General features: G+C 38.5%; 1 protein-coding gene across 5 annotated transcripts in view; it reads left to right on the forward strand.

Moving 5' to 3' along the window:
• DROSHA (drosha ribonuclease III) overlaps positions 1–23228 on the forward strand; it is a 120786-nt gene that overhangs the window by 38005 nt on the left and 59553 nt on the right. For 4 of the 5 annotated variants that reach the window (XM_047767665.1, XM_047767673.1, XM_047767657.1 and 1 more), the window contains 5 exons: positions 3026–3097; positions 4963–5044; positions 6011–6085; positions 17052–17221; positions 21633–21757. In XM_047767665.1, the coding sequence (XP_047623621.1) occupies positions 3026–3097; positions 4963–5044; positions 6011–6085; positions 17052–17221; positions 21633–21757 (524 nt within the window). The remainder of the gene's footprint in view (positions 1–3025; positions 3098–4962; positions 5045–6010; positions 6086–17051; positions 17222–21632; positions 21758–23228) is intronic. The other variant, XM_047767682.1, reaches the window with a different exon arrangement.

Consider the following 23228-nt stretch of genomic DNA (forward strand, 5'->3'; position numbering starts at 1 on the left):
ATGAAGGTTCCCAGGCTAGGGGTCTAATCGGAGCTGTAGCTGCCAAGCCTATGCCAGAGCCACAGCAATGCGGGATCCGAGCCGTGTCTGCAATCTACACCACAGCTCACGGCAACACCGGATCCTTAACCCATTGAGCAAGGCCAGGGATCGAACCCGCAACCTCATGGTTCCTAGTCAGATTCATTAACCATGGAGCCACAACAGGAACTCCGAACACTGCATATTTCTGTCACATCTGTGTTATAAATTCTCCCCCCCCCCCTTTAGTGTTCTCTTCATTTGGCTCCTGGACTGTTTGATTAGACTCCAGTCTGGTCTTCTGGTCTCTTGCTTTGCTCCCCTATAAGCTGTTCCCATCCTGTTTACATGGCAACCCACCCTTGTAAACTGGTGGTCTCTCACTGAAAGCACTTGAATGACTTCTTGTTGCCTTTAGGATAAACTCTGAATCCTTAACACGGCTTGTAAGATCTGCAAAATACAGGTCAAACTTCCTCTTGCTTCTCTGTCTCCATGCATTTCACTCCTGAGGAACTACATGACCAGTTCTTCCCCTGGCTCCTGGTTCTCTGTCTTATCCCTGGTCTTCCCCAATTTAATTTTCTGGATGACCTGGAAAATCTCTCCCAGCTTTGAAGAGTCAATTCACATATTATCTTTTCTTTAGTTCTGTTTCATATTATGCTTTTTTGCATATTTGTTTTTAATTGCACTTATAAGTTACCCTGTATCATAATCTATACTTACTTATATGCCTTGTTTCCTCTTTTAGATCCTTACCTTTTTTTTTTAAGTTGGCTTATATTTATTTATTTTTATTTTTTATTTTTTATTTTTGGCCTATTCTAGGGCCGCATCCCACGGCATATGGAGGTTCCCAGGCTAGGGGTCTAATCGGAGCTGTAGCCACCTGCCTACTCCAGAGCCACAGCAACGCGGGATCCGAGCTGCGTCTGTGACCTGCACCACAGCTCAGGGCAATGAGTGAGGCCGGGGATCGAATCTGCAACCCCATGGTTCCTAGTCGGATTTGTCGCCACTGTGCCACAATGGGAACACCCAGAATCAATATTTTAAAAATATGAGTAATTGTACCAATTTACAGCTCTCAATTTTTTTTTCTTTTTTTTTTTTTAGGGCTGCATCCACGGCATATGGAAGTTTCCAGGCTAGGAGTTGAATCAGAGCTGCAGCTGCTGACCTACGCCACAGCCACAGCAACTTGGGATCCAAGCTGTGTCTGTGACCTACACTATAGCTCACGTAACGCTGGATCCTTAATCCATTGAGCAAGGCCAAGGATCAAACCTGCATCCACATGGATGCTAGTTGGGTTCGTTAACCCCTGAGTCATGACAGAGCTCCAGATATTTTTATTTTTATTTATTTATTTATTTATTTATTTATTTTTTGGTCTTTTTGCTATTTCTTTGGGCCGCTTCCGCCGCATATGGTGGTTCCCAGGCTAGGGGTCTAATCGGAGCTGTAGCCACTGGCCTACGCCAGAGCCACAGCAACGCGGGATCCGAGCTGCATCTGCAACCTACACCACAGCCCACGGCAATGCCGGATCGTTAACCCACTGAGCAAGGGCAGGGACCGAACCCGCAACCTCATGGTTCCTAGTCTGATTCGTTAACCACTGCGCCACAATGGGAACTCCCTCCAGATATTTTTAAATGATTGTAGGAAGAAAGAACTTAAAGATGATAGTGGCCTTAGCATGTCGCTGTAGTTGGTTTTGAACTGATTACCACAAGAAGGCTGAAAATGGATCTCTTGTTAAAGCTAATTATGAATTTCACCCAAATTAGCTGTTGTCCTTCAGAAAAATAAAAAAGGAAGGGAGGGAGGGAGTAAGGGAAAAGAAAAAGCACCAAAGAGCTAAACTTCATTTCTGAGAAAAAGATTTCCAGCAGATGGCATTATAAGACTATTTTTGTTTTCCTCACCATTCCTTTTGCTGGTAGAATTAAAATTTGTTTCTGATTGCTATGGTTTGTAAAAACTATTACATCTGTGTAAAATCTTGTTATGGACAGATTGAGCGGCCAGAAAAGCCTACTTAACACATCTCTAGGGCTTCTGAGCCTATTATTTTCCCCAGCTAGTCAGCCAAGCCACTGCAATAACCTCCCACCCTCCCTTTCTTGTTCTTCCTTCATTCAAAAATATACTTACAGAAAACCTATTAAGTCTAGGCACTAGGCTAATGTCTGATGATACACTGGTGAAACAAGACAGATGTGGATTTATTTCATCTAAGCCTCCCTTCATTTTCACGCATACCCTGAGTATTAGAATAGGTAATGAGAGGTGGATATCCTGGTGGCTTAGAGCTAGAGTCTAGAGCAAGAATTTCTAATTCACCAGCTGCCAGTTACCGTTGGCAAAGTACCTGATGATGGCATCTATTTCCTCCACTGCACAATGGGGAGAGTAGTTGTACCTCTCTCACAGGGGTGGTTACACAAGTGACGGTATGTGAAGTAGTAGAGGAGTACCTAGCTTAGTGAGTGTTAGCTGTTATTATTATTTTTATTACCATGATTGCTTTTGTCCCAGAGTCAGAGAGACAGCAACAGTTGTGTGTACTTCACTGACTTATGCATCTAGAACTGATGAACCGTCTGCCTGTTATCCCTGTTCTGCCTAAAGAGCCGAAGATTCTGAAAGATTTAAAAAACCCAAGAAAAAGCAGTATTTAATTGTGGTTTTATTAATTCTTAAGAGGCTATATGTTTGGTTTTAATAGATTCTTGTCATGTTTGTGTTGCTGCTGCTAATAGTTAATTAAGCACCAACATGATGCAGGTATCCTGTAGAGGCTGGGCCAGCTGGGTTCTTGCCATTAAAACCCCACAGTTGTGGTCAAGCTTCATGTGCAATATCGTTAGCAACTTAGATTAAGGTGAAAATTTCTTATTTGGTTCATGGCCTTCTGGGTCAGGTAGCAAACACATGTACAGTGTGAGCGCAGGAAGGTGTTTTGAAACTGAACCTCTCCTTATTCTTATTGCAGATTCCACTGTGTAAAGTAATTAGATTCAATATAGACTACACGATTCATTTCATCGAAGAGATGATGCCTGAGGTAAGGGAAGATTATTTAACAGCTTGATGTAGTTTACTCTTTTGTTTATTCCATATGTATATCTTTAAAGCATTGAACTTGGCTAGCTCTGGCTTTTTGCTGTAAGAATACCCTTGAAGTATTGTATTCACTCTTGAAAGGACCAATCAGGTGTAGCTGTAGTCAGATGTAGCTTTAGGAACAAGGTTAAAATTTGGGGAGTTTTCCAAGTTATTAACCTATTTTTGAACCCATTTCTCCTCGTCTTGCATCTACTGATAGTAACTTTACATCTGTTTTAGTTTGTTTTGGACAGGGGACAGCCTTTGGTTACTGGTCATTATCAGAGAGGAAATTAGAAGAGTGAAACTGAATCTGATAACCATTGGAATAATCTTATTCATTATCTCCAGTGACAAGATCAATGCTTGGTTCATTTTTCTTCCCATATATTTACATATTTTTCCTAATTGTTTTTCACTGCCGATGCTCAGCAGCAGATTTATCTAAATATATGCAAGAGGCTTAAAATTCCAAAGCAAGATTAATGTGAATCTCAGAATGATTCATTGCCTGATCTTGAATTTAGTGGTGACAACAAATCACACTAAGAAATAACAACTAGACAGCAAACAAGCTTGTGTACTTAACGTGGTGCTGGAGTCGGGGTTGATTTCCTGAGCCCCTGGCTCCTCTTGCAAACCTTGTTTAACCGTGAGGCTCTGTTGAGGGCAGTGGAGCACCGAGGGGGATTGATGAGCATGACACGCTTGCTTAGTTTGCACCTATTTCATTCTGGGCAAGTCCTGTTAATTCCACCTGTCTTTCAAAAAGAATTAAAGAGAAAAGGCCACCTTTTCGTTGTTCAGCTGAGAAGGGCTTTTTTTGCTTCCTTTTGATTTTTGAGGTCATAAGCCTCCATTTGCTATTGTAAAAGTTTATGACTTCTGGCGTGATCTCACGCAGGGTGATTTATGAACCCTGAGCAAAACAAGTAGGAGGAAGAATTATGAGACAAGTCTCACTTGCAAATATATCATCTGTTAAGCTTGTTTACAGCAGACGTTTTAGTACAAAGTTTTCTAGTTTTTCTTAGCCCTTTGTTTGCCTTCATTAAGAATTTGAACTTTTTTAGCACAGAGACCTCTTTTCATGGTCGCTCTAAATAGTGGTTCTAGGTGTGTTTGTGGAGTGGAGGTGAGCAGGGGTAAGGTGGGGTTGCTGAGGATAATCCTATCTGAGCTGGCCACCCAGTGTGTAATTTGAACTAACTAGAAGCCCCCAGGAGATTCTAATATGTTTTCTAATTGGTTAGAAAATTATGACACAAACATGACTTTATTTTTTTTAAGTTTCACATCATTTTATTTGTATGTTGGAAAGGGCCAAGTTCATATGTTCTTAGACATCCTAATGGCATCGTTGCCTACTTCATTAATGTCTCAAGCCAATGAGCCATTATAGGATGGTGGACAAACTTTTTAGGAGGCTACATTGTTTTATTATAGTTCCAGTAGACACTTTTTTTTTTTTTATTGTCTTTTTGCCATTTCTTGGGCTGCTCCCGTGGCATATGGAGATTCCCAGGCTAGGGGTCTAATTGGAGCCATAGCTACCAGCCTACGCCAGAGCCACAGCAATGCGGGATCCGAGCTGCATCTGCAACCTATACCACAGGTCACGGCAATGCCGGATCGTTAACCCACTGAGCAAGGGCAGGGACCGAACCCGCAACCTCATGGTTCCTAGTTGGATTCGTTAACCACTGTGCCACGATGGGAACTCCTCAGTAGACACTTTTTTAAGACACTTGACTAGAACAAGCTGAACCTCCAGTTAATATATATTTGCATACTATAGTAATTTGGTTTTGGTTTATTTTTCAGAATTTTTGTGTGAAAGGACTCGAACTCTTTTCATTATTCCTATTCAGAGATATTTTGGAATTATATGACTGGAATCTTAAAGGTAAATAATAGGATTTAGAGAAAAGTAGAATGCTCCTTGAAGAAAGAATGTTATGGCATATGTGAGAACTCTTATAGAAGTGAGTGGGTATTAATTTCAATGATAGTTGAAATTCCTCTTTTGAAATGCCCAGGGAAAATTGTGTTATACATAGGAATGTTTGACGTGAATATCATTTGACATGAGTAAGTTCTTATGGAGCTTATTTTAATATAAGGTAAGTGTCCATTACTGAAGATTACCATTACCTGTTAACTGAGAAGATGGTATCAGTTTGTTGAGTAACTACCTTGATCTGTGTGCATTGGGGAAAATCTTATTAGTTAATATTTTAAATCCATTGAACTTTATTGTAATACACTTCTTCCAAGATGACAGTTTATTAAAACAGAACTTTAGTTAGCCCTCGGAACACACACAGACACTCTGAGCTACGTCAGTTCAAAACTTGATATTTGGTTCTTGAATAATCATTCACTCTTTTGGAAATGCCTGTATTCCAGCAGACATTTGTTTATTTTTAGAACAGTATATTGATGAATGGCTTTTCAAACCAAGTTTTTAATAGTATTTCTCTTTTTTTTTTTTCCAGTTATATTGATTAAAATGGAGTGGAATGAAAACACAGACATATTATATCATGCAATAATTGAGTTATAACAAAAGTCTATCTTTGAATTTCTAAAACCAGATTTACCGTATATATTATATATCGCATATATCCTTGAGGCTTCCATTCTTCTCTTACTTTGGGTAGTCTCCTCACTGCAGTCTTCATGGGATGTTTGTGGCAGTTACCACATGATGGATTTAGTTGTTGAGGAGAAGGAGGGGCACTGTTTTTTACGATCCTCTTTCTGGTGGTGTTTTTTTGTAGTTATCATAAATCTCAGGAATTAAGTTGCAGTGTTTGTTTCCTAAGGCAGTTTTATTTATTTTTTCTTTCCTTTCACTTGTTTGCTTTAGGTCCTTTGTTTGAAGATAGTCCTCCCTGCTGCCCAAGATTTCATTTCATGCCACGTTTTGTAAGATTTCTTCCAGGTAAATCTTTTGGCTTGTCAGTGACCTGGTGAGAGAGTGCATCTGAAAATAAGCCTGCCATTTTCCTTTCAGTCTTTAGGGACAGCTTTCCTGCCTCAGACACTTAATTATCTACTTCTCAGGTCAGGCTTGAAAATGTAAAATTATACATGTAAAACACACCATAATTTCTGGTAGCCCCAAATTAGATGAGCAGTGGGAGAATTGATTTATAAATTTTGAGTCTTGGTAAAATATCATGCAAATATTAAAATTAATATGGAAAAATACATGTGGCTTAAAATGCATATAGTTAATTAGAAAACAATTATAAAATTTTATAAACAATATGATTACGCTAAAATTATTGCAGTAGTTGTATTAAGATAGTTGTATTATTGGTGGTTTTTTCCTATTTTTTGACATATATGTTTATTCATTTTATAGTAATTTATCTTTTATGAAATTAAAAATATATAAGTATATGACTTCTATATTTTTTAAAGCAATATTTTAACAACTTTAAAATTTTTGTCAAGAGGCTAGCTGTGAGTTAAGGCATTGTATTTAGTGTTTTAAAAATGGTTGTTTTTAACGAAGCCTTTGGATGCTTTTTGTTTGCAAAATCCTCACCATCGAAGAGAATTCATCTCTGGAATCTCATTTTCCTATATCTCACTTTCTGGTGACATCTGACTATACTTCTAGCCTCTTGTTCCCTTATGCCCTTTGCTTCTGCTCGAATCTTCTTTTTCTCTCCCTGTGTGCAGCTACCTTTCTTTACTTTCCTGCTTAAGTCCTGTCTTCCGACTTCTGTCTCAGCTCTAGTGGCCTCTGCCCCTTGTGCCTCTCTTTCCTTCCATGGAAATGTTATTTCAACCATTTGTCTTTTCTTCTTCCATGTTCAGGCCACTGAGTGATAGGGGAGAAAAAAAAAAATACTGCTACGATAAATCTGTGGTTTATGGTTTGAGTTGGGGAGCTTTTCATCGTGTGAGCTGTCTGCCCATGTGCACATATCAGCAGTTTTAGAAATTCAGCCCTCTGTTCATGCTTTCCTCCTCATGTCCTGGTCCTCCTGGGGCCGGGAGCCCTTGCCTCCCCCATGCCTCCGGACCCTGCCTTGAGCCTGTCAGATTCTGGGCCATTCACAGCCTGGCTCTATTTTTGTGACACCCCTACCCTGCTACAGCTGCTGACACCAAATCCAGCCTCCAAAATGCCAAAACCAGTGGACACCTTTTAGCTTAGTCTCCCCCCTAATGTAGGCTCTTGGCCCTGTCTGTCTGCTGAGCTCGCCTTACTTTTCTTCTAGCTCTCTGACTCATCCTCTGTGGCTTTGGTTTCTTGTCTACCCACTCTAGTTTAGCTTTTCCTCCAGAGGTTGTCCTCGGTACCCTTTCCTCAGTTCACTCAGTCCCAAGGGCTTATCTTTATTTTGGGATAGTGTTAATCATATTTTTAGTATTATTGTTAATGTTTATTTTGTTTGGAAAATGCTTTCAAAAGGTTTTCTCTTTTGGAATCTAATTTTATTTTATCGAGGGCCCCCCTTTTTTTTCTTTTCAAGTGAATGCTTCTATGATTTTATAATGGAGCTATAGCAGTAAACTTATTAGAAAATGATGTTAGAGTTTGTTGAAAAGCCATTCCTTTCTATATCTATCTGCCTCTAGGCATTTTATGACCAAACAAATCTCTAAGAGAAAGTGGATACTTTTAAAAATCATCGTAAAGAAAAATCTCATGTCAGATATTTACTTTGTGGGATTTCAACTCTCACAAAATGTTTCTCATAACCGCGTAGGGATAACACTTAGGTTGTCATAAAGAAAAAGGTCTATTGATTTATTTTTAAACAGGATTTGCTTTTTCATTAGGCTTCCTTTAGAAAATATACTTATTCAAAAAAAAAAAAGCAACAAAAAAAACAAAACACAAAACCCTGAAGGATACAGAAAAATGCCTAGTATATAAAATGCATTTTGGTATTGGATGGTAAATTGTGTTTGGTTTTTTTTTATAATATGACTTCACTAAAGATCTTTAGGCAATGGCGCGTTAAAAAGGAAAACACATTTTGATGTGTGTTTTCATTTTTTTCTGTGCATAGATTTTTCCCATAGTAGAATCATACTGATGTATGTTTTGCATCCTAATTTTGTGGTTATTGTATTGATACATGTTTTGCATCCTAATTTTTAATAATTAATTGAGCAGATAGTTTTTTTTGTTTTGTTTTTTTGTTTTTTTGGGTTTTTTTTGGCCAAGCCTGCAGAGTATAGAAGTTCTTAGGCTGGGCTCAAACCTGTGCCACAGCAGTTACCCAGGCTGCTGCAGTGACAATGCAGGATCCTTAACCTGCTGCACCACAGCAGGTGGATATTTTTAAAGATCATGATATGTAGTACCAAATTTCTTGTCAGAAGAATTGTATCAGTTTATGCTGCGATGAAAAAGGCATTATTAGTCTTCTTCCCCATTTTGGACCCTCCCTCCATCCCTCCTTCCTTCCTTATTTTTAGAATTTTCAGCTGTAGTTCCATGAGACTAAGGAGTAAATTGCCTTGTATCAGTAGTAACATACTCCTTGGCACATAGCAGGGGCTCAGTAAATACTTGTTTACCATCTTTAATTGGTCATGATAGTGCCTTAGTTAAATACGAATGTATTTTGTTACTAATGAGAGTGAATGTGCTTTTCAAACATTGTTTGGGATTGTTTCTCTCTCTCTTTTTTTTTTTTTTTTGCCATTTCTTGGGCACGCTCCCATGGCATATGGAGGTTCCCAGGCTAGGGGTCTAATCAGAGCTGTAGCCACCGGGCTACGCCAGAGCCACAGCAACAGCAGATCTGAGCCGTGTCTGCGACCTACACCACAGCTCACGGCAACGCCGGATCCTTAACCCACTGAGCAAGGCCAGAGATCGAATCTGAAACCTCATGGTTCCTAGTCGGTTTCGTTAACCACTGTGCCACGATGGGAACTCCTGTTTCTCATTTTTAAAAAATAAACTTTTGATTGAAGTAGAACACAAGTCTGAAAAGTGCACATATCATAAATATAAAACTCAATAAATTTTCAAAGTGAATGTTGACTGTGCACTCAGCACCCAGCTCAAGAATACCAACATCTGAGAGCCCCTTTCCAGTCACTATCCAGCCCCTCAAGGTAGCCTCTCTTCTGACTTGAAAAGACCATGTATTACTTTTACCTGTCTTTGAATTATAAAAATTAGAACTGTGTATTCTTTTTTGTTTCTGTCTTCTTTTGTATTATGTGTTTTCGAGACACCTATTGTTCCAGTGAACTGTAGTTGTCTCATTCTCATACGAATGAGATGTATTTAACCTGTCTGTGATTAATGGACATTTAGGTATTTTCAGTTTTTGATTCTTTCAGATAGCATACATGTACACTTTGTACATGCCTTTTGGTGAGCATATATTTATTCTTTTTTATAGAGGATGTGTACCTAGGAGTGGAAATTCTGGATGTGTTTATACTAAGCTTTGTAGATATTTTCAGTTTTCCAAAGTGATTGTACCATTTTACTGTCCTACCTGTGGTATATATGAGAGTTCAAGCTAGTCTACATTTTTACCAACACTTGGCATTTTTCTCTTTTGCAAGTTAGCCATTCTGATGAGTATTCAGATGTATCCCATTATGGTTTTAATTTTCATTTCCCTAGTGACTAATGCAATGGAGCGCCATTTCATATATTAACTGACCATTTAGATGTTGCCTTTTGAAGTGGCTGTTCAAGTTTTTAGCTCATTTTTCTGTTGAGTTACATCTTCCTTTTTCTCATTTATTTGTAGGTATTTTATATACACATATACTGTATATGAGTTTTTTGTTATATATATATATTGCTGATACCTTTTCTGTGATTGCTTTTTTACCATCTTAATGGCGATTTTTGATGTATAGAAATTCTTAATTTTAACATGGTCCAACTTAAGTATTTTTTCTTTATGCTTAGAGCTTTCTGTACCTTGTTTGTGAAATCTTTGCCTACCCCAAGGTCATCAAGAAACTCTTCTATATCTTCTACACATTTAGGTCTATAACCTGTCGCAAATTTGTTTTTACAAATGGTATGAGATATGGTGTTCCCACTGTGGCTCAGCAGTAACGAACCTGACTAGAATCCGTGAGGACGAGATTTTGATCCCTGGCCTTGTTCAGTGGATTAGGATGCGGTGTTGCTGTGGCTGTGGCTGTGGCGTAGGCCTGCAGCTGTGGATCCAATTAGACTCCTAGCCTGGGAACTTCCATATGCTATGGGTGTGGTCCTACAAAGACAAAACAAAAACAAAACAACACCAAATGGTATGAGATAGGGTCAAGAATCATTACTTTCAACATGACATCCATTTGACACAGTACCATTTATTAAGACCATTCCTTTGCCTTTAATTGTGTCGACTTGTGTGTGTGTGTGTGTGTACACAAACAATACAAAGATATACAAAGTAGATGTGTGAAAATGAGTAGGTGCTATAAGTGGTTTGATTTGTATTTAACTTGTAGAGAGAGAATTATGCTTTTTTCTTTTAACAGTAAATATGTTATACTACTTGACCTTTTTACTCAACTATTTCAGAATCCTCTATGAAAATACATTGCCTCAATTTTTAACACCTGGATGGTATTCCACAGTAGGAACGAGCATTAATTGGACATCAATTTTGTTGCTAGTTCTTCTAGTGTTGAGTATTTTGGAGGTCTATATTTTTCCCCCATTACATATAAATATGTCAGGAATAGTCTTGTGCATCTATCCTTTTGCATTTGTGAGAGTATTTCTATAAGATAGATTTCTAGAAGAGAAATTTTTAAGGCAATATGAACTTTTTTTTTTTTTTGTCTTTTTGCCATTTCTTGAGCCGCTACTTCGGCATATGGAGGTTCCCAGGCTAGGGGTCGAATCGGAGCCGTAACCACAGGCCTACGCCAGAGCCACAGCAACACGGGATCCGAGCCGCGTCTGCAACCTACACCACAGCTCACAGCAACGCCGGATTGTTAACCCACTAAGCAAGGGCAGGGACCGAACCCGCAACCTCACGGTTCCTAGTCGGATTCGTTAACCACTGCGCCACGACGGGAACTCCAATATGAACATTTTAAATTTGGAAATTTGTTCTCTGTGGAAAGGACACATAATTTGTAGTTCTACTTCTTTCTTTCTTTTTTTTTTTCCGTCTTCTTAGGTCCATACTGGAAGTTCCGAGGCTAGGGGTCAAATTGGAGCTGTAGTCACTGGCCTACGCCACAACCACTTCAGATCTGAGCCACAGGTGCGTCACGCCACAGCTTGCAGCAGCACCAGATCCTTAGCCCATTAAGCAAGGCCAGGGATCGAACCCACATCCTCATATAGGCTAGTCGGGTTCTTAACCCACTGAGCCATAAAGAGAACTCCCCTTATTTGTAGTTCTAACCAACATTTTTAACAGTACCCTTTTTCTATACATCTGCCAACACTGGATATTACTAGTCATCTGATAAGTAAAAAGTCATCTCACTGTTATTATCTGCATCTTACTTGAACTCCTGTGAGAATGAGCAGTTTTTATGTGTTTCAGATATTTCATGGTCTTCTCATTCTCATTGGATTTTTATAGATGTCAGTTTATTATAATATATAATTTATTAAAGTTTATCAGTCATCATAATTTTTCTCTAGTTTCTCAGTGGACCTGCTTTGAAGACATCTGTTTCAGTTGCTTTATACAGATTTATCCAAAATTAAGCTTATAGTGTAAACCAAGGATTGTTCAGTACAGCTCAGTTTACCAAAAGTCAGATCATAGAACATCCAGTTTATTGATATTTGAAGAGTTTTCTCAAGTTGTTGTTTCTTTCTTATTCCTGCCTCTACCTTTGGTAGCCATATAGTTTTTTGTTTGTTCGTTTGTTTGTTTTGGTCTTTTTCCTTTTTTTTTAAGGCCACACCCATGGCATATGGAGGTTCCCAGGCTAGGGGTCAAATTGTAGCTGTAGCTGCCAGCCTACACCACAGCCACAGCAATGTGGGATCTGAATCATGTCTGCAACCTACACCACAGCTCATGGCAATGCCTGATCCTTAACCCACTGCGTGAGGCCAGGGATCGAACCCGAGTCCACATGGATACTGGTCGGGTTTGTTAACCACTGAGCCATGATCGGAACTCCCAGTAGCCATATGGTTGATAAGCGTTCTCTTAGAGCCATTTGAGGTTTTATCCTAACTGCAGGCAGGACTCTGGCAGGGTGTAATTCAAGAGAGGAAGGCTGCACTTACAGGAAAGCCTTCTCGTTGTTTATATCATTATGGTAGTAAAGCTTTGAGGATCCTGAATCAATTTTGCAAATTGACTATCTAACAGATTGATTTTTGGAAACTGTCCCATTCTGGAGAGGTAGTTCTTTAGGTGTGGCTGTCAGAGGGCCAGAGGGTCAGAGAGTATATCAGAATTCCCAGGAGGCAAGTGTAGTTTGTAAAAAAACATCAGTTGCTATAGCATCTTACTGTAACTTTCTGTTTGGAAGATTTAGAAAATACTGTGTTGTTAATGCAAATCTTCAAAACTTAAGATTATATAAAGTTGGCTTAGGAGAGACCTGGAGATACAGTTATGTAGTTATTCTTTCTCAGTGTAGGGAAAATGGAAGGTATTTTTATATTTCCTGAAATTGAGTGTTACACTGTTGAGAAAGACTCGTTTCACCAGCTATATTCCTAACACAAGTTCCCTAACAAATGACCCCACCCCCTCAAATAACCATATAAATAATCAAGCAATATAAACTGGGAGAATTGGGTCTCTAAGAAACAGTTTATAAAGTCTGTCAGTTCATTAATGACTGTCCAGATTCATTCCCTGAAACACAAACTCCAGTTCTTCCCGAATAATGAGCCATTGTCACAGTTCCAGCCCCAGTGCTGGCAGAATTCCTGCTAACCTTAGCTTACCCGCTCTAATTTCTCATTTATATCGTGTCCTATTTATCTCAGCCAACGAGATAAAAATTACTTCCTAGCCCTCTGTGACATAGTTCCATAAATCCCCAACATAAACATGTAGCAAAGTAGACAAACCAAAAGAGCCAATTCATTAACATTAGTAAACTCATGGCAGTCTGCAAGCAAGTGGTCACGTCATTTATCTGCTTCAGAAAGTTATTCCACAAATATTTGTGGAGTGTCTCTTTTGCCAGGCTGGGTGTGAGGCTGCAGCCCTTGCCCCATGGGCTTGAGCAGGACTCTCTCGTCTTGTCTGCCTTTCCTTACCCTTCCAGAAGGATTTTACCTTAATTCCCATCCTGGAGCAACCACCCCCCGCCTTGATAAGCCTTTCACCTCAGATTCTCTGTCCCAAGTTTCTACTTTTTCACATTGGTAAATATCTATGTTTTTAGGTTTTAGTTGCTATTTAAAATATTTAGCAGACTTCCACGGAGGTTAACAGTTTGGCCTTCAGCATTACCACCTGCACCTGATGTGTATATGTTTTTAAGAACCTATTTCTGGTTCCATGCTGCTGTAAAGCTCTCCTCCCTCAGCAGCTTTGCACCCAGACTAGGTAGAAGTGTTCTCAGAAGCACTGGGTGGCCATACCTGCTTCGTCTCACAGGTTTTCTTCTCCTCGATTGGGCAGTTCCCTTGGTTTGTAGGTTTAAGTATTCCTCAATTCCAGTAGCTCTTGAATTTTTTAGCCTTTTCACTTTAAATCCCAATACCCCTAGTCCTTTTCACTTTTATTTGAAATGCCCTGAAGTCTGCCGCTTGCAACTGCTTGAGGGGAGATTCCAGCTCCAATTTGTATTCCTGGATTTGTGGACCTTTGTTCCTCCTACCAGGCACCAACTTCCTCCAGTAAAATCTAAATCTTTTCTAATCCTTATAGCAAAACAACACTCTGCTCCTTATGGTATCCTAGACTCTTTATGTATCCATAGAGGCCTGCAGTACTCTTGAGTAATCTTACCAAATATAACGATTCCTAGCTAACTACTATTTTACCCTTTCCTTGATTCCTAGCAAATCTTGTCGGTGTGGCTGATCTTCTCTGGGCTCTCCAGGTTTCCTTTCTCCCTGCTGTTGTGTGGGTATACACACACAATGTGAGTCAGCTTACTCTGGCTTTAGAGTTCTCTTATCCACCTGCTCACCTCAGGCCCCCTAGAAGGAGAGATTACCATGGGCTCAGACTGACAGACAGGCATTATGGGTTTGCTGGGCGCTTTAGCAAAGAGGGGAACATCATTGACTGAGAAAGACATGCCACATGCAGATGGATCGAAATGCCTTTTGAGACAGACTCTGAGAAATATGCCCTTAACCATGAAAATCTGTTAATCAAAGGTGACTCTTGGGTTTAAGGCAGATGTTTTGTAATGAAGCATAAATTTTTTTTTTTACTGCTGTAAACATTAATATGAATAGTAGATAGAACACGTCTTTGTGTGTGTTGATTATATTTTGTACATTAGTTACTTCTTAGTTTTTTTTTTTTTAATGTTTTGTTTTGTTTTTTTTAGGGCCACACATGAGGCATATGGAAGTTCCCAGGCTAGGGGTAGAATGGGAGCTGCAGCTGCCAGCCTATGCCACAACCACAGCAATGTGGGATCTGATCCGAGTTTTGCGACCTACACCACAGCTCACAGCAACACCAGATTCTTAAGTCACTGAGCAAGGCCAGGGATTGAACCCACATCCTTGTGGATACTAGTTGGAGTCCTTTTCCCTGTGCCACAATGGAAACTCCCAGTTTGTTTGTTTTTTTAAATTAGAGACTCTGTGTCTTTGATTAAAAGAACTCTCTTTTCAGAATATTATCTGCAAAGATTCCTCTAGGAACAGTTGTGATTAATCACCGTTAGCCAGTGTGCTTCCTGAATACCTAGATCTTGTGTTTTTGTTTGTTTTTTTTTCCATAATTACTACACAGGAGAACTCATAGTTCACATAATGGTGAAAAACATGCTCCCATCTGAGAATCAACTCCAGAGCTCTTACTCTGCTCTGTAAAGCTTTGCAAGATCTGACTTCCCTGCTTGCCTCCCTTATGCTCACCTCCTTACTTCACTCCATCCATGCCCTCCTCTTTGCAGTCCCTGGAACACAATCGATCCCATTCTACCTTACTGCTTTTGCTGTTTTTTCTACCTAAGACACTCTTCCCCAGTTAGCTGAAAGGGGCTCTTCTCTTTCTTTCAAGTCTTTGCTCACGTGGTACCTTTTCAAAGATGCCTTTCCTGATCCCCCCTTTTAAGTATAGTTGCCCAATTGATTTTTCTACATAGCATTCATCTCTGATATATTATGATGTAGGGTTTGTTTTTTTTGTTTGTTTGTTTTGTTTGTTTGTTTGTTTTACTGTCGCTTTCCCTTCTCTGGAATATAAGGGGTTTCACCTTTTTAGCAATACTGTGTTTCCTGGGGCTGCTACATAATAAGCGCTCAGTAAATATTTGTTGAATGAATGCATGAATATTTGGATCGATGAATGAACGCATCTCTACATATATAGTAGCTCTGTAGCAGCAATGCCATCTAATTCCAGAGCAGCTTCTGAGAGAGAAACAGAGATCAAAAAGAAATTTTGGGAGTTCCTGTCGTGGCGCAGTGGTTAACGAATCCGACTAGGAACCATGAGGTTGCGGCTTCAGTCCCTGCCCTTGCTCAGTGGGTTGACGATCCGGCTTTGCCGTGAGCTGTGGTGTAGGTCACAGACGCGGCTCGGATCCCGTGTTGCTGTGGCTCTGGCGTAGGCTGGCGGCTACAGCTCCGATTCGACCCCTAGCCTGGGAACCTCCATATGCTGCGGGAGCGGCCCAAGAAATAGCAAAAAAACAAAAAATAAAAAAAAAATTTAAAAAAAATTTTTTTTTGACCCTTACTGTCTTCTCTCACATGTAGGCCTATGTTTTTTAACCCAAAGCAATTCAAATTAAAATCTTTTGTCGTCTTCTGTTTTCTAGTATCCCAGATTCCTTGGGTGCCATGAACTCTTCTAGCACAATTAAGGCCCTTTCCTTTTTGCTCACCCATCTCTACCATCTTGGTCCCCTTGTTTCTCCATGATGTGTTTGATTCTAGCATATCTCATGACCTGGGGATGGTATTATTGTTCTCTACACCTTCAGGGCTCTTACCCTTCCTTTGAGGGGGACTAGATAGAGAAAAGCGAAAAGGTAGACAGGGTGATTGCACATGCTAGTCAAGAAGCTAAACCCAAAGAGAAGACCTGTGAACTTGAAATTAATGCCCACCTTAGACGAATATCTTTGGTTCATCCAGCACCAGATTAATTGACTTTTTCCAAGGTACTTTCATTATGTTCTTTGTTGTTTTTATTCTCTGTACTGGGTAATATATGTTTCTGTAAGTCTCAGAATATTGGTATTTTTTCCATGTACCAACTCCATAATGATCTTCAGGATATTAGTACAAGCTCTTTAGCTCTATTCATCACGGCAGGTGCAGCACATTAGCGCCAAAAAATTAGACCATAACGCAACAGTAGCTTATTGAAAACATCCATAAATATCTCATAAAAGCTTAGAATTTCTTTAAGACAATAATTTCACTTCCAAAGAGCTTTCATTTGTTACCCCAGAAAGAATGATAAAATATTTAAAACATAACATGGTTTTGTATATTATAAACTGTGGTTCTTTACGCTAGGTGGTTTTAAATTTATTTAGGTAGGCACCTTTTTTATATTCATACCTCACAAATGGAGCCTTTTATCATTTATAATGTTGTTGCCATTTTAGTAAATGAGATGGTTTATGAGCACTGTTCATCTGTGAAACAAATGGCTTTCCTATTACTTGGCACCTGGTTAAACAATGTAAACTCTAAATTGCCTTTTTATAAATGCTCTTTTCCCCCTCATGGTCTTGGTTTTCCTTACTGGGTGGATTATTGGCTGTGAATTGAGTAGCCTTATTTCCCCCTCTCTCCACTCTCCCCCAAGATGGAGGAAAGGAAGTGCTGTCCATGCACCAGATTCTCCTTTACTTACTACGGTGCAGCAAAGCCCTGGTTCCCGAAGAGGAAATTGCCAATATGCTTCAGTGGGAAGAACTTGAGTGGCAGAAATATGCAGAAGAATGCAAAGGCATGATCGTCACCAACCCTGGAACGGTATGTTCTGGTTCACAGTCTGAGACTGAATCGCCTTTGTTTCAGGTTTGAGTGTTTCCCAAAAATGATAACAGGACATTTTAACAGATTTAAACTCTCATTGCTCCTTGTCCTCTGAGTTATTTTTTCCTTTAAATATTGAGTAAATAAGAAAAACATTGCAATGTAGGCATGTTTAGTAAGTTCATCCGATTAGTAAATGTACTCTGCTAATTATGGAGCATTTTGAAGTTTTTAGATATGTGCAGATCTAATTTTTTTTTGAGTATAAAAGTAATATATCATCCATTTAGAAATTTAGGGCAAGAGAAAAATGGCCCAAAGAAGATAAAAATCATCCATAATTCAGTTCTTCAGAGGTGATACTATTCACTTTTCTAGTCCCTTTAGAATAGATATATTTCATATTTTTGAAGCAAAATTGGCATATACTGTTAAATATTAATATTTAGGCCTTTTCCTTCTTATCCTCCTCTAGGAACAGCAACCACAAAGTTACTATTTTTCCTTAGTCTTAAATTTTTTTTTTTGTCATGTAATTTAAAAAAGGCCCCTAAGTTATTAAACCGCTATTACTGGGCACCTTGGTTGCTTTCCGATTTTTGCTTTAACAACTAAGGGTGTATTGAACCTGTATATGTATGTATAAATGTATATACCTAGGTATGTATTTATCTTTGAGTGTGTTCATTTAATTCTTGGGGTATGCACAGTTGTAAGGCTTTTGATACCTGTTATAAATTACCTTTTAGAGGGTTGTACTCTGACCAGGAATAGGTGAGAATGCCCATTTCTTCATATTGGCTATACTAGTTTAACAAAAAAACTGTCAGTTTAGTAGGGGAAAAGATATTGTTTAGTTTAGTTCTCTGTTTATTTTGGTTTCTACCAAAAGTTGGTATTTTAAATGTTTATTGACCTTTAATGCTTTTCTTCTGATAATGGCTTATCAGTATGCTTTGTTTGATTTTCTTTGTGGTATTTGCCTTTTTTTAATTGATTCTTTGCCATAGTTATTACAAATATTTCCCATTTTATTTATTTTGTTTCTTAAATATTTTACTTTAAAATTTGCTTCTAGTGTTAATTTTTGAAGTAAAAATATAAAAACCAAATCAGCGAATTAATAACTAGTTTTCTCTTATAAAGAACATGATGTTTTATATATTATTTGAAGTCTTTTTCTCTAAAATATGTTGTTTCATGAAATAGTTATATGTTGCCATCTTATCAGAATAAACTTTTCCAAAAGTGGAGAATTAAAATACTTCTGTGTAAAGACAGAAAGAAATCTATTAAAACAAAGCTGTTGTTCTGTTGTTTTAAAAAGGCTGCCAAATTGTTTAATAACCTTGATTCATAAAAATAAAAATTCTGGATCAACTTTTTGTAGCATGACAGTAACATCTGCACAAACAAAATGCTGCTATTTGCAAATCAAATATTCCAGCTAATATTGATTACTTTAACAAATCTAGAAAGTGAAAGTGTTTAATAAAAATGTGTTCAAACATAAAATTTATTTGAAACTAAAAAAATTACACAAGTTTTACTGTTAGTTAAGCCACACAAATAATCATTAGAGTAACTTTCAAAGAAATATAGCACTGTGTGAGTGTGACTGTGAATTTCATTTCTTTAAACAGTTGCATAAATTTACATTTCTTCTGTCAGTTTTGTAGTTGAGTCAGAGGATGAACGGGAGATATTGGTGGTAGGAGACATGCCTTTTCACCTTAGTAGGTCTGCTTAAAAAAATCCCATGATTTACTGTGGAGATACTTTCACACTGGGACTTCTTTCCATAGCATGGTTAAAATCTCCTGAAAGCCTGGGATCAGTTGGAGAGCATTTGAAAATATAAGGATGCCCTGATTGACCCCATCCCATGTACTCCAGGTAATGGGGCTCAAGGATCTGTAGTTTTTTAAAAAAAATCCTGAGTTGTTTCTGATTCATGCCGTGCTTGTTTTTGAGCCATTGGCATAGAGGATGTTTACTCCATGGCTGTGATCATCATTCAACTCAGTTGTTGAGGGACTACTACGTGAGCTAGCTACTAGTGAAGTGTGTAGATTATATATGATGCTTGTCCGGCTGCAAACTCACAGCATATCCATATGAAAGGAGTTTGTGATGAATTATTGAATCAGTGGACCAATCCGTGAAAAAGCAGGTCAGAAAAGCCTGTAGTTTTAGGTGAGTTCACTGGGCCAGGCTGCCAGGGATGCTTCATAAACACTGCAGTCTTTAAGGAATCAGAAAATTGTGTAAATTATTGGCATGATTGAATGTACATACTTGAGATGGTATATATGGCCAGTTTTGAAGATAATGAGGAAACCACAGGTAAGTCAGGGTGAAAAAGATTTATGTTGGGAAGTAGTGGCAGAAGCTAAGTTTGGATGTCAAATTAGGGACATGTTGAAGTTGATTCCTTTTTAGTATTTAGTGTTTAGTCTTAAAGGAGAAAAATGTCCTGAAAACTCATTATCATGGAAACATCATTTCATTATATCCTTTTGAGAATAAGGCAGAATAGACATGGCACCACATTTCATCCTCTGCAAGTGCTTGCTTTGAAAGAGTGCCCAGTGGAAAGAGTATTGGGGAATTTATTAAAATTTTGAAACCATTATTGTCACATTAAGTGTTTTATTGCTGTAGAATTTAAAACACTTAATCTCCTTCCCTAGGTACTTTGCTTCTGCTGGGGAATACTTTGGTCATTGGCAAGAATATTTTTGATTTTCTACAAGAACGGTTTGATCGATAACTGTAGGGTGTGGCCAAAGTCTGGAACTTATTTCATCCCTTCTCCCCCTGCAAATTAGAGATACTTTTGATATTTTAAATCTCTGTTTCCTCTGTTGATACTACAGCATGGTGTTTAAAATTGTAAAAACATGAGTAGTTCGCTAGTGTTTTTCAGTGGTGCAATTCCTCTTTTAAAAAATGTATTCTGCTTATTTGATGAATATAATATTGGGAACAGTTTTCAGACCCAAATAACACGTTGCAGCTGCTGAAGGGCATTTAACTAATTACCTGTGACCAAAATCTTATCCAGTTTTTCATTTTGAGAACAGAGGTCAACTTTTCAAGATAATAGTAAATTTTGATTGTTAAAATGACATTGAAATATTCTTTTAAAACTTAAGTCCAAGTTGTTTTTTCACTAATATGGATGAATTTACACAAATCTTTTTACTTTGTCACCTACTTGTATTTGCAGATGGCCGATTAGGACTGCAGCTGTGGGTAAGGTGACCAGCTTGTCCCAGTTTCTGGGGGCTTTCCCAGTTTTAACATTGAACCCCCTGTGACCTGGACAAACTAGGCCACCAACCAGACTCTAGTGCTTGGGCATAGCTGTTGAGCATTGCTGTGCAGCAGAATGAAGTTTATTGACCTCCATGGGGATGAATTCTGTAGTCTTTGGCTCTAAAGCAATTGAGCCGAAGACCCCCACAATCTCCTGGTAAGAATTTAGTTTCTAATTAAGGGCTGCCCTGAGCATTGAGTATAAGGGAAGATGTTGCTAAAACATACTTTCCATGATTTTACCACCTTTTCACAAACTTAAGCTTTCAGGGTGAAAGGTATTTTACAAATGTGTCCTCATACTGTAGTAACTTAAGAAGGAACCAGCTGTTTTACTTCTTCTTCTTTTTTTTTGGCTGCACTCTCGGCATGTGGCCAGAGATCAAACCCATGCCACAGCTGCAACCCGAGCCACAGTAGCGGCATTGCTGGATCCTTAACCCACTGCACCACCAGGGAACTCCTGTTCCCTTCTTTTTTTTTATTAGACTTGGAAAAAAAATTTATGAGGCTCCCTATTAAAATTTTAAAATTGCCTACCTAGACATCAATAAGAGAAGCTTAACTATTTCATTTTTGTACTACCATGCCTTTTAATTTAAAGATGTAGAATGAAAGGAATACACAAGGAACATAGAGAAGTAATGGGAAAAAATTGTATTAGAGGCATCTGTCTGTGCATCCTGAGTAGACATAAGCTATTCATTTGAAATGTGTCAGAATAAGCCCGCATATCTCTTTCTGGTCATGTGGAATACTTCCTCTGTGCCTTTGGAGAGGTTAAGGAAAAGTTACATATCTGACTAGGTGTCCTTTCAAAAGTTTAATTTTTAAAGGTTTCTATGTGGACGGCAAAAAAGGACAAAATCATTGTTCATTATGCCAAATGGCACAGACTCATTTACAGGGATGACATTATAGTTTTTATATGGTGTAGCTGCTATGATTAAAGGGTTTTAAATGACATTTTCCCTTTGGGGATGAGGCTTTCCCAGGAAAAAATCCGATTAATTTCTTCCCTACTTAGGTTAAAGTCAATACTTAAAGACTTCCTCAGGGAATAAATGGCTTTGATTTTTCTCTCTAGAAACCAAGTTCTGTCCGCATCGACCAACTGGATCGTGAACAGTTCAACCCCGATGTGATTACTTTTCCGATTATCGTCCACTTTGGGATACGCCCAGCACAGTTGAGTTATGCTGGAGACCCACAGTAAGATATTTCTCAGTGTTTGTCTTAGCCAATTTCACCTTCTACTAACAGCTGAATTAGTGAGAAATACCTTTAGTGAATGTTTTCCTTTTTAAAAATTAAGACCTGAAATGAGCTATGTTTCCAAATTTAGGCTACCAAATAAAACAAGTTTGGGTAGCTCCTGAAGAACTATTTCCTCTACATATTTAACTGCAAGGAATTATTATTCAGTAGATGATCCTTGGCAGTCCTGGTTGCCATGAGTGTGTATGTTTTTAAGCTTTCGGGAACTTTTCCTTTATTCATCGTCATAGTACTTGTTATTATTTTTTATTTTTTTCAGTGCCCTCTAGAAGAAAATAGCACCACATTGGTTCCTAGTACTGCCGCATTTACGCAGAGATCTATTTTTGGGGGCACCTTAGTAATAGTGCAACATCCCATGCAAAGTCAAGTGTTGATTTGAAAGGAGAAGCCGTGACTTCCTCCTCTTAGAATCAGTGTTACGTTCCAGATGGCATGTTAGTATTTTGCTGGGAGAAAATGATGATGTGTGGGAATGGAAATAGTACCATTATATTTTTCAGGAGTGTATGATTTTCCTATCTTGTTAAACAAACAGTTTCCTGATTTAATTTTTTAAAGGATTCATAATGGGAGAAAAGGGCATGGGAGATTTTCAATTCATAAATCCAATTCTGGCTGATATATTAGAAGAGGCTAAAGGGTTTTGTTCTTTTTTTTCCCCCCTTTGGATAAAAGTATGAAGCAGTAACCAGGCACTGTGTAAGTACTTCTTTCTTTCCTCCATTCTCTAAAAAAAAAAAAAAAAAATGTTTTCAAAAAGGAGAGACCCAGCTAAGGCCAAGAGGGGAGTGGTTTGAATATGACAGAAAATCTTTGGAAAGTCCCTTCTTGTCAGAAAAGTGTTAGTAGAATGTGATTAGGCTCTCGTGGACTCTCAGATGGCAGGAGTGTGAATGGATAAAAGACTGCATATTCTCTTCATTCCCAGGATGCTGTAACTGTATGCTTTAGACTGATCCAGGATGTAACATATTTGGCTACAAATATGCTTATTTTTGTCATGATTCATACACATTCGTATATCATTTGTCTTTCCCTTCACAGTGGAAAAATGGGTGTATGTAGATATGTAGCTTGGATATTGTCACAAAACAAAGGGGGTTCTCTTTTCTTATACTCTCCAACTTCTGCTCTCAGTGAAGGCATTTCAGAGACAGACAGCATCCCTGTTGAGTAAGGGTACTGTCTTTCAACAAATGTCAGAAAGTACATATTTAAATAAAATGTGTTCCTTTCAAAGAGGTAACAATGAGAGACCATATGTTTCTATTGTTTTTTGTGTCTCCTTTGGAATTTTTTTCCGGAGAGATTCCCCCGTATAGTGATACTGTATTTTTAACCCAAATAAGCAAAAATCAGCTTCATTAGTAGGTTCCAGATGACTCTTGGTCATCTTGCTCCT

The sequence above is a fragment of the Phacochoerus africanus genome, chromosome 1 (genome assembly GCF_016906955.1).
Source record: "Phacochoerus africanus isolate WHEZ1 chromosome 1, ROS_Pafr_v1, whole genome shotgun sequence".
NCBI classification, from domain to species: domain Eukaryota; kingdom Metazoa; phylum Chordata; class Mammalia; order Artiodactyla; family Suidae; genus Phacochoerus; species Phacochoerus africanus.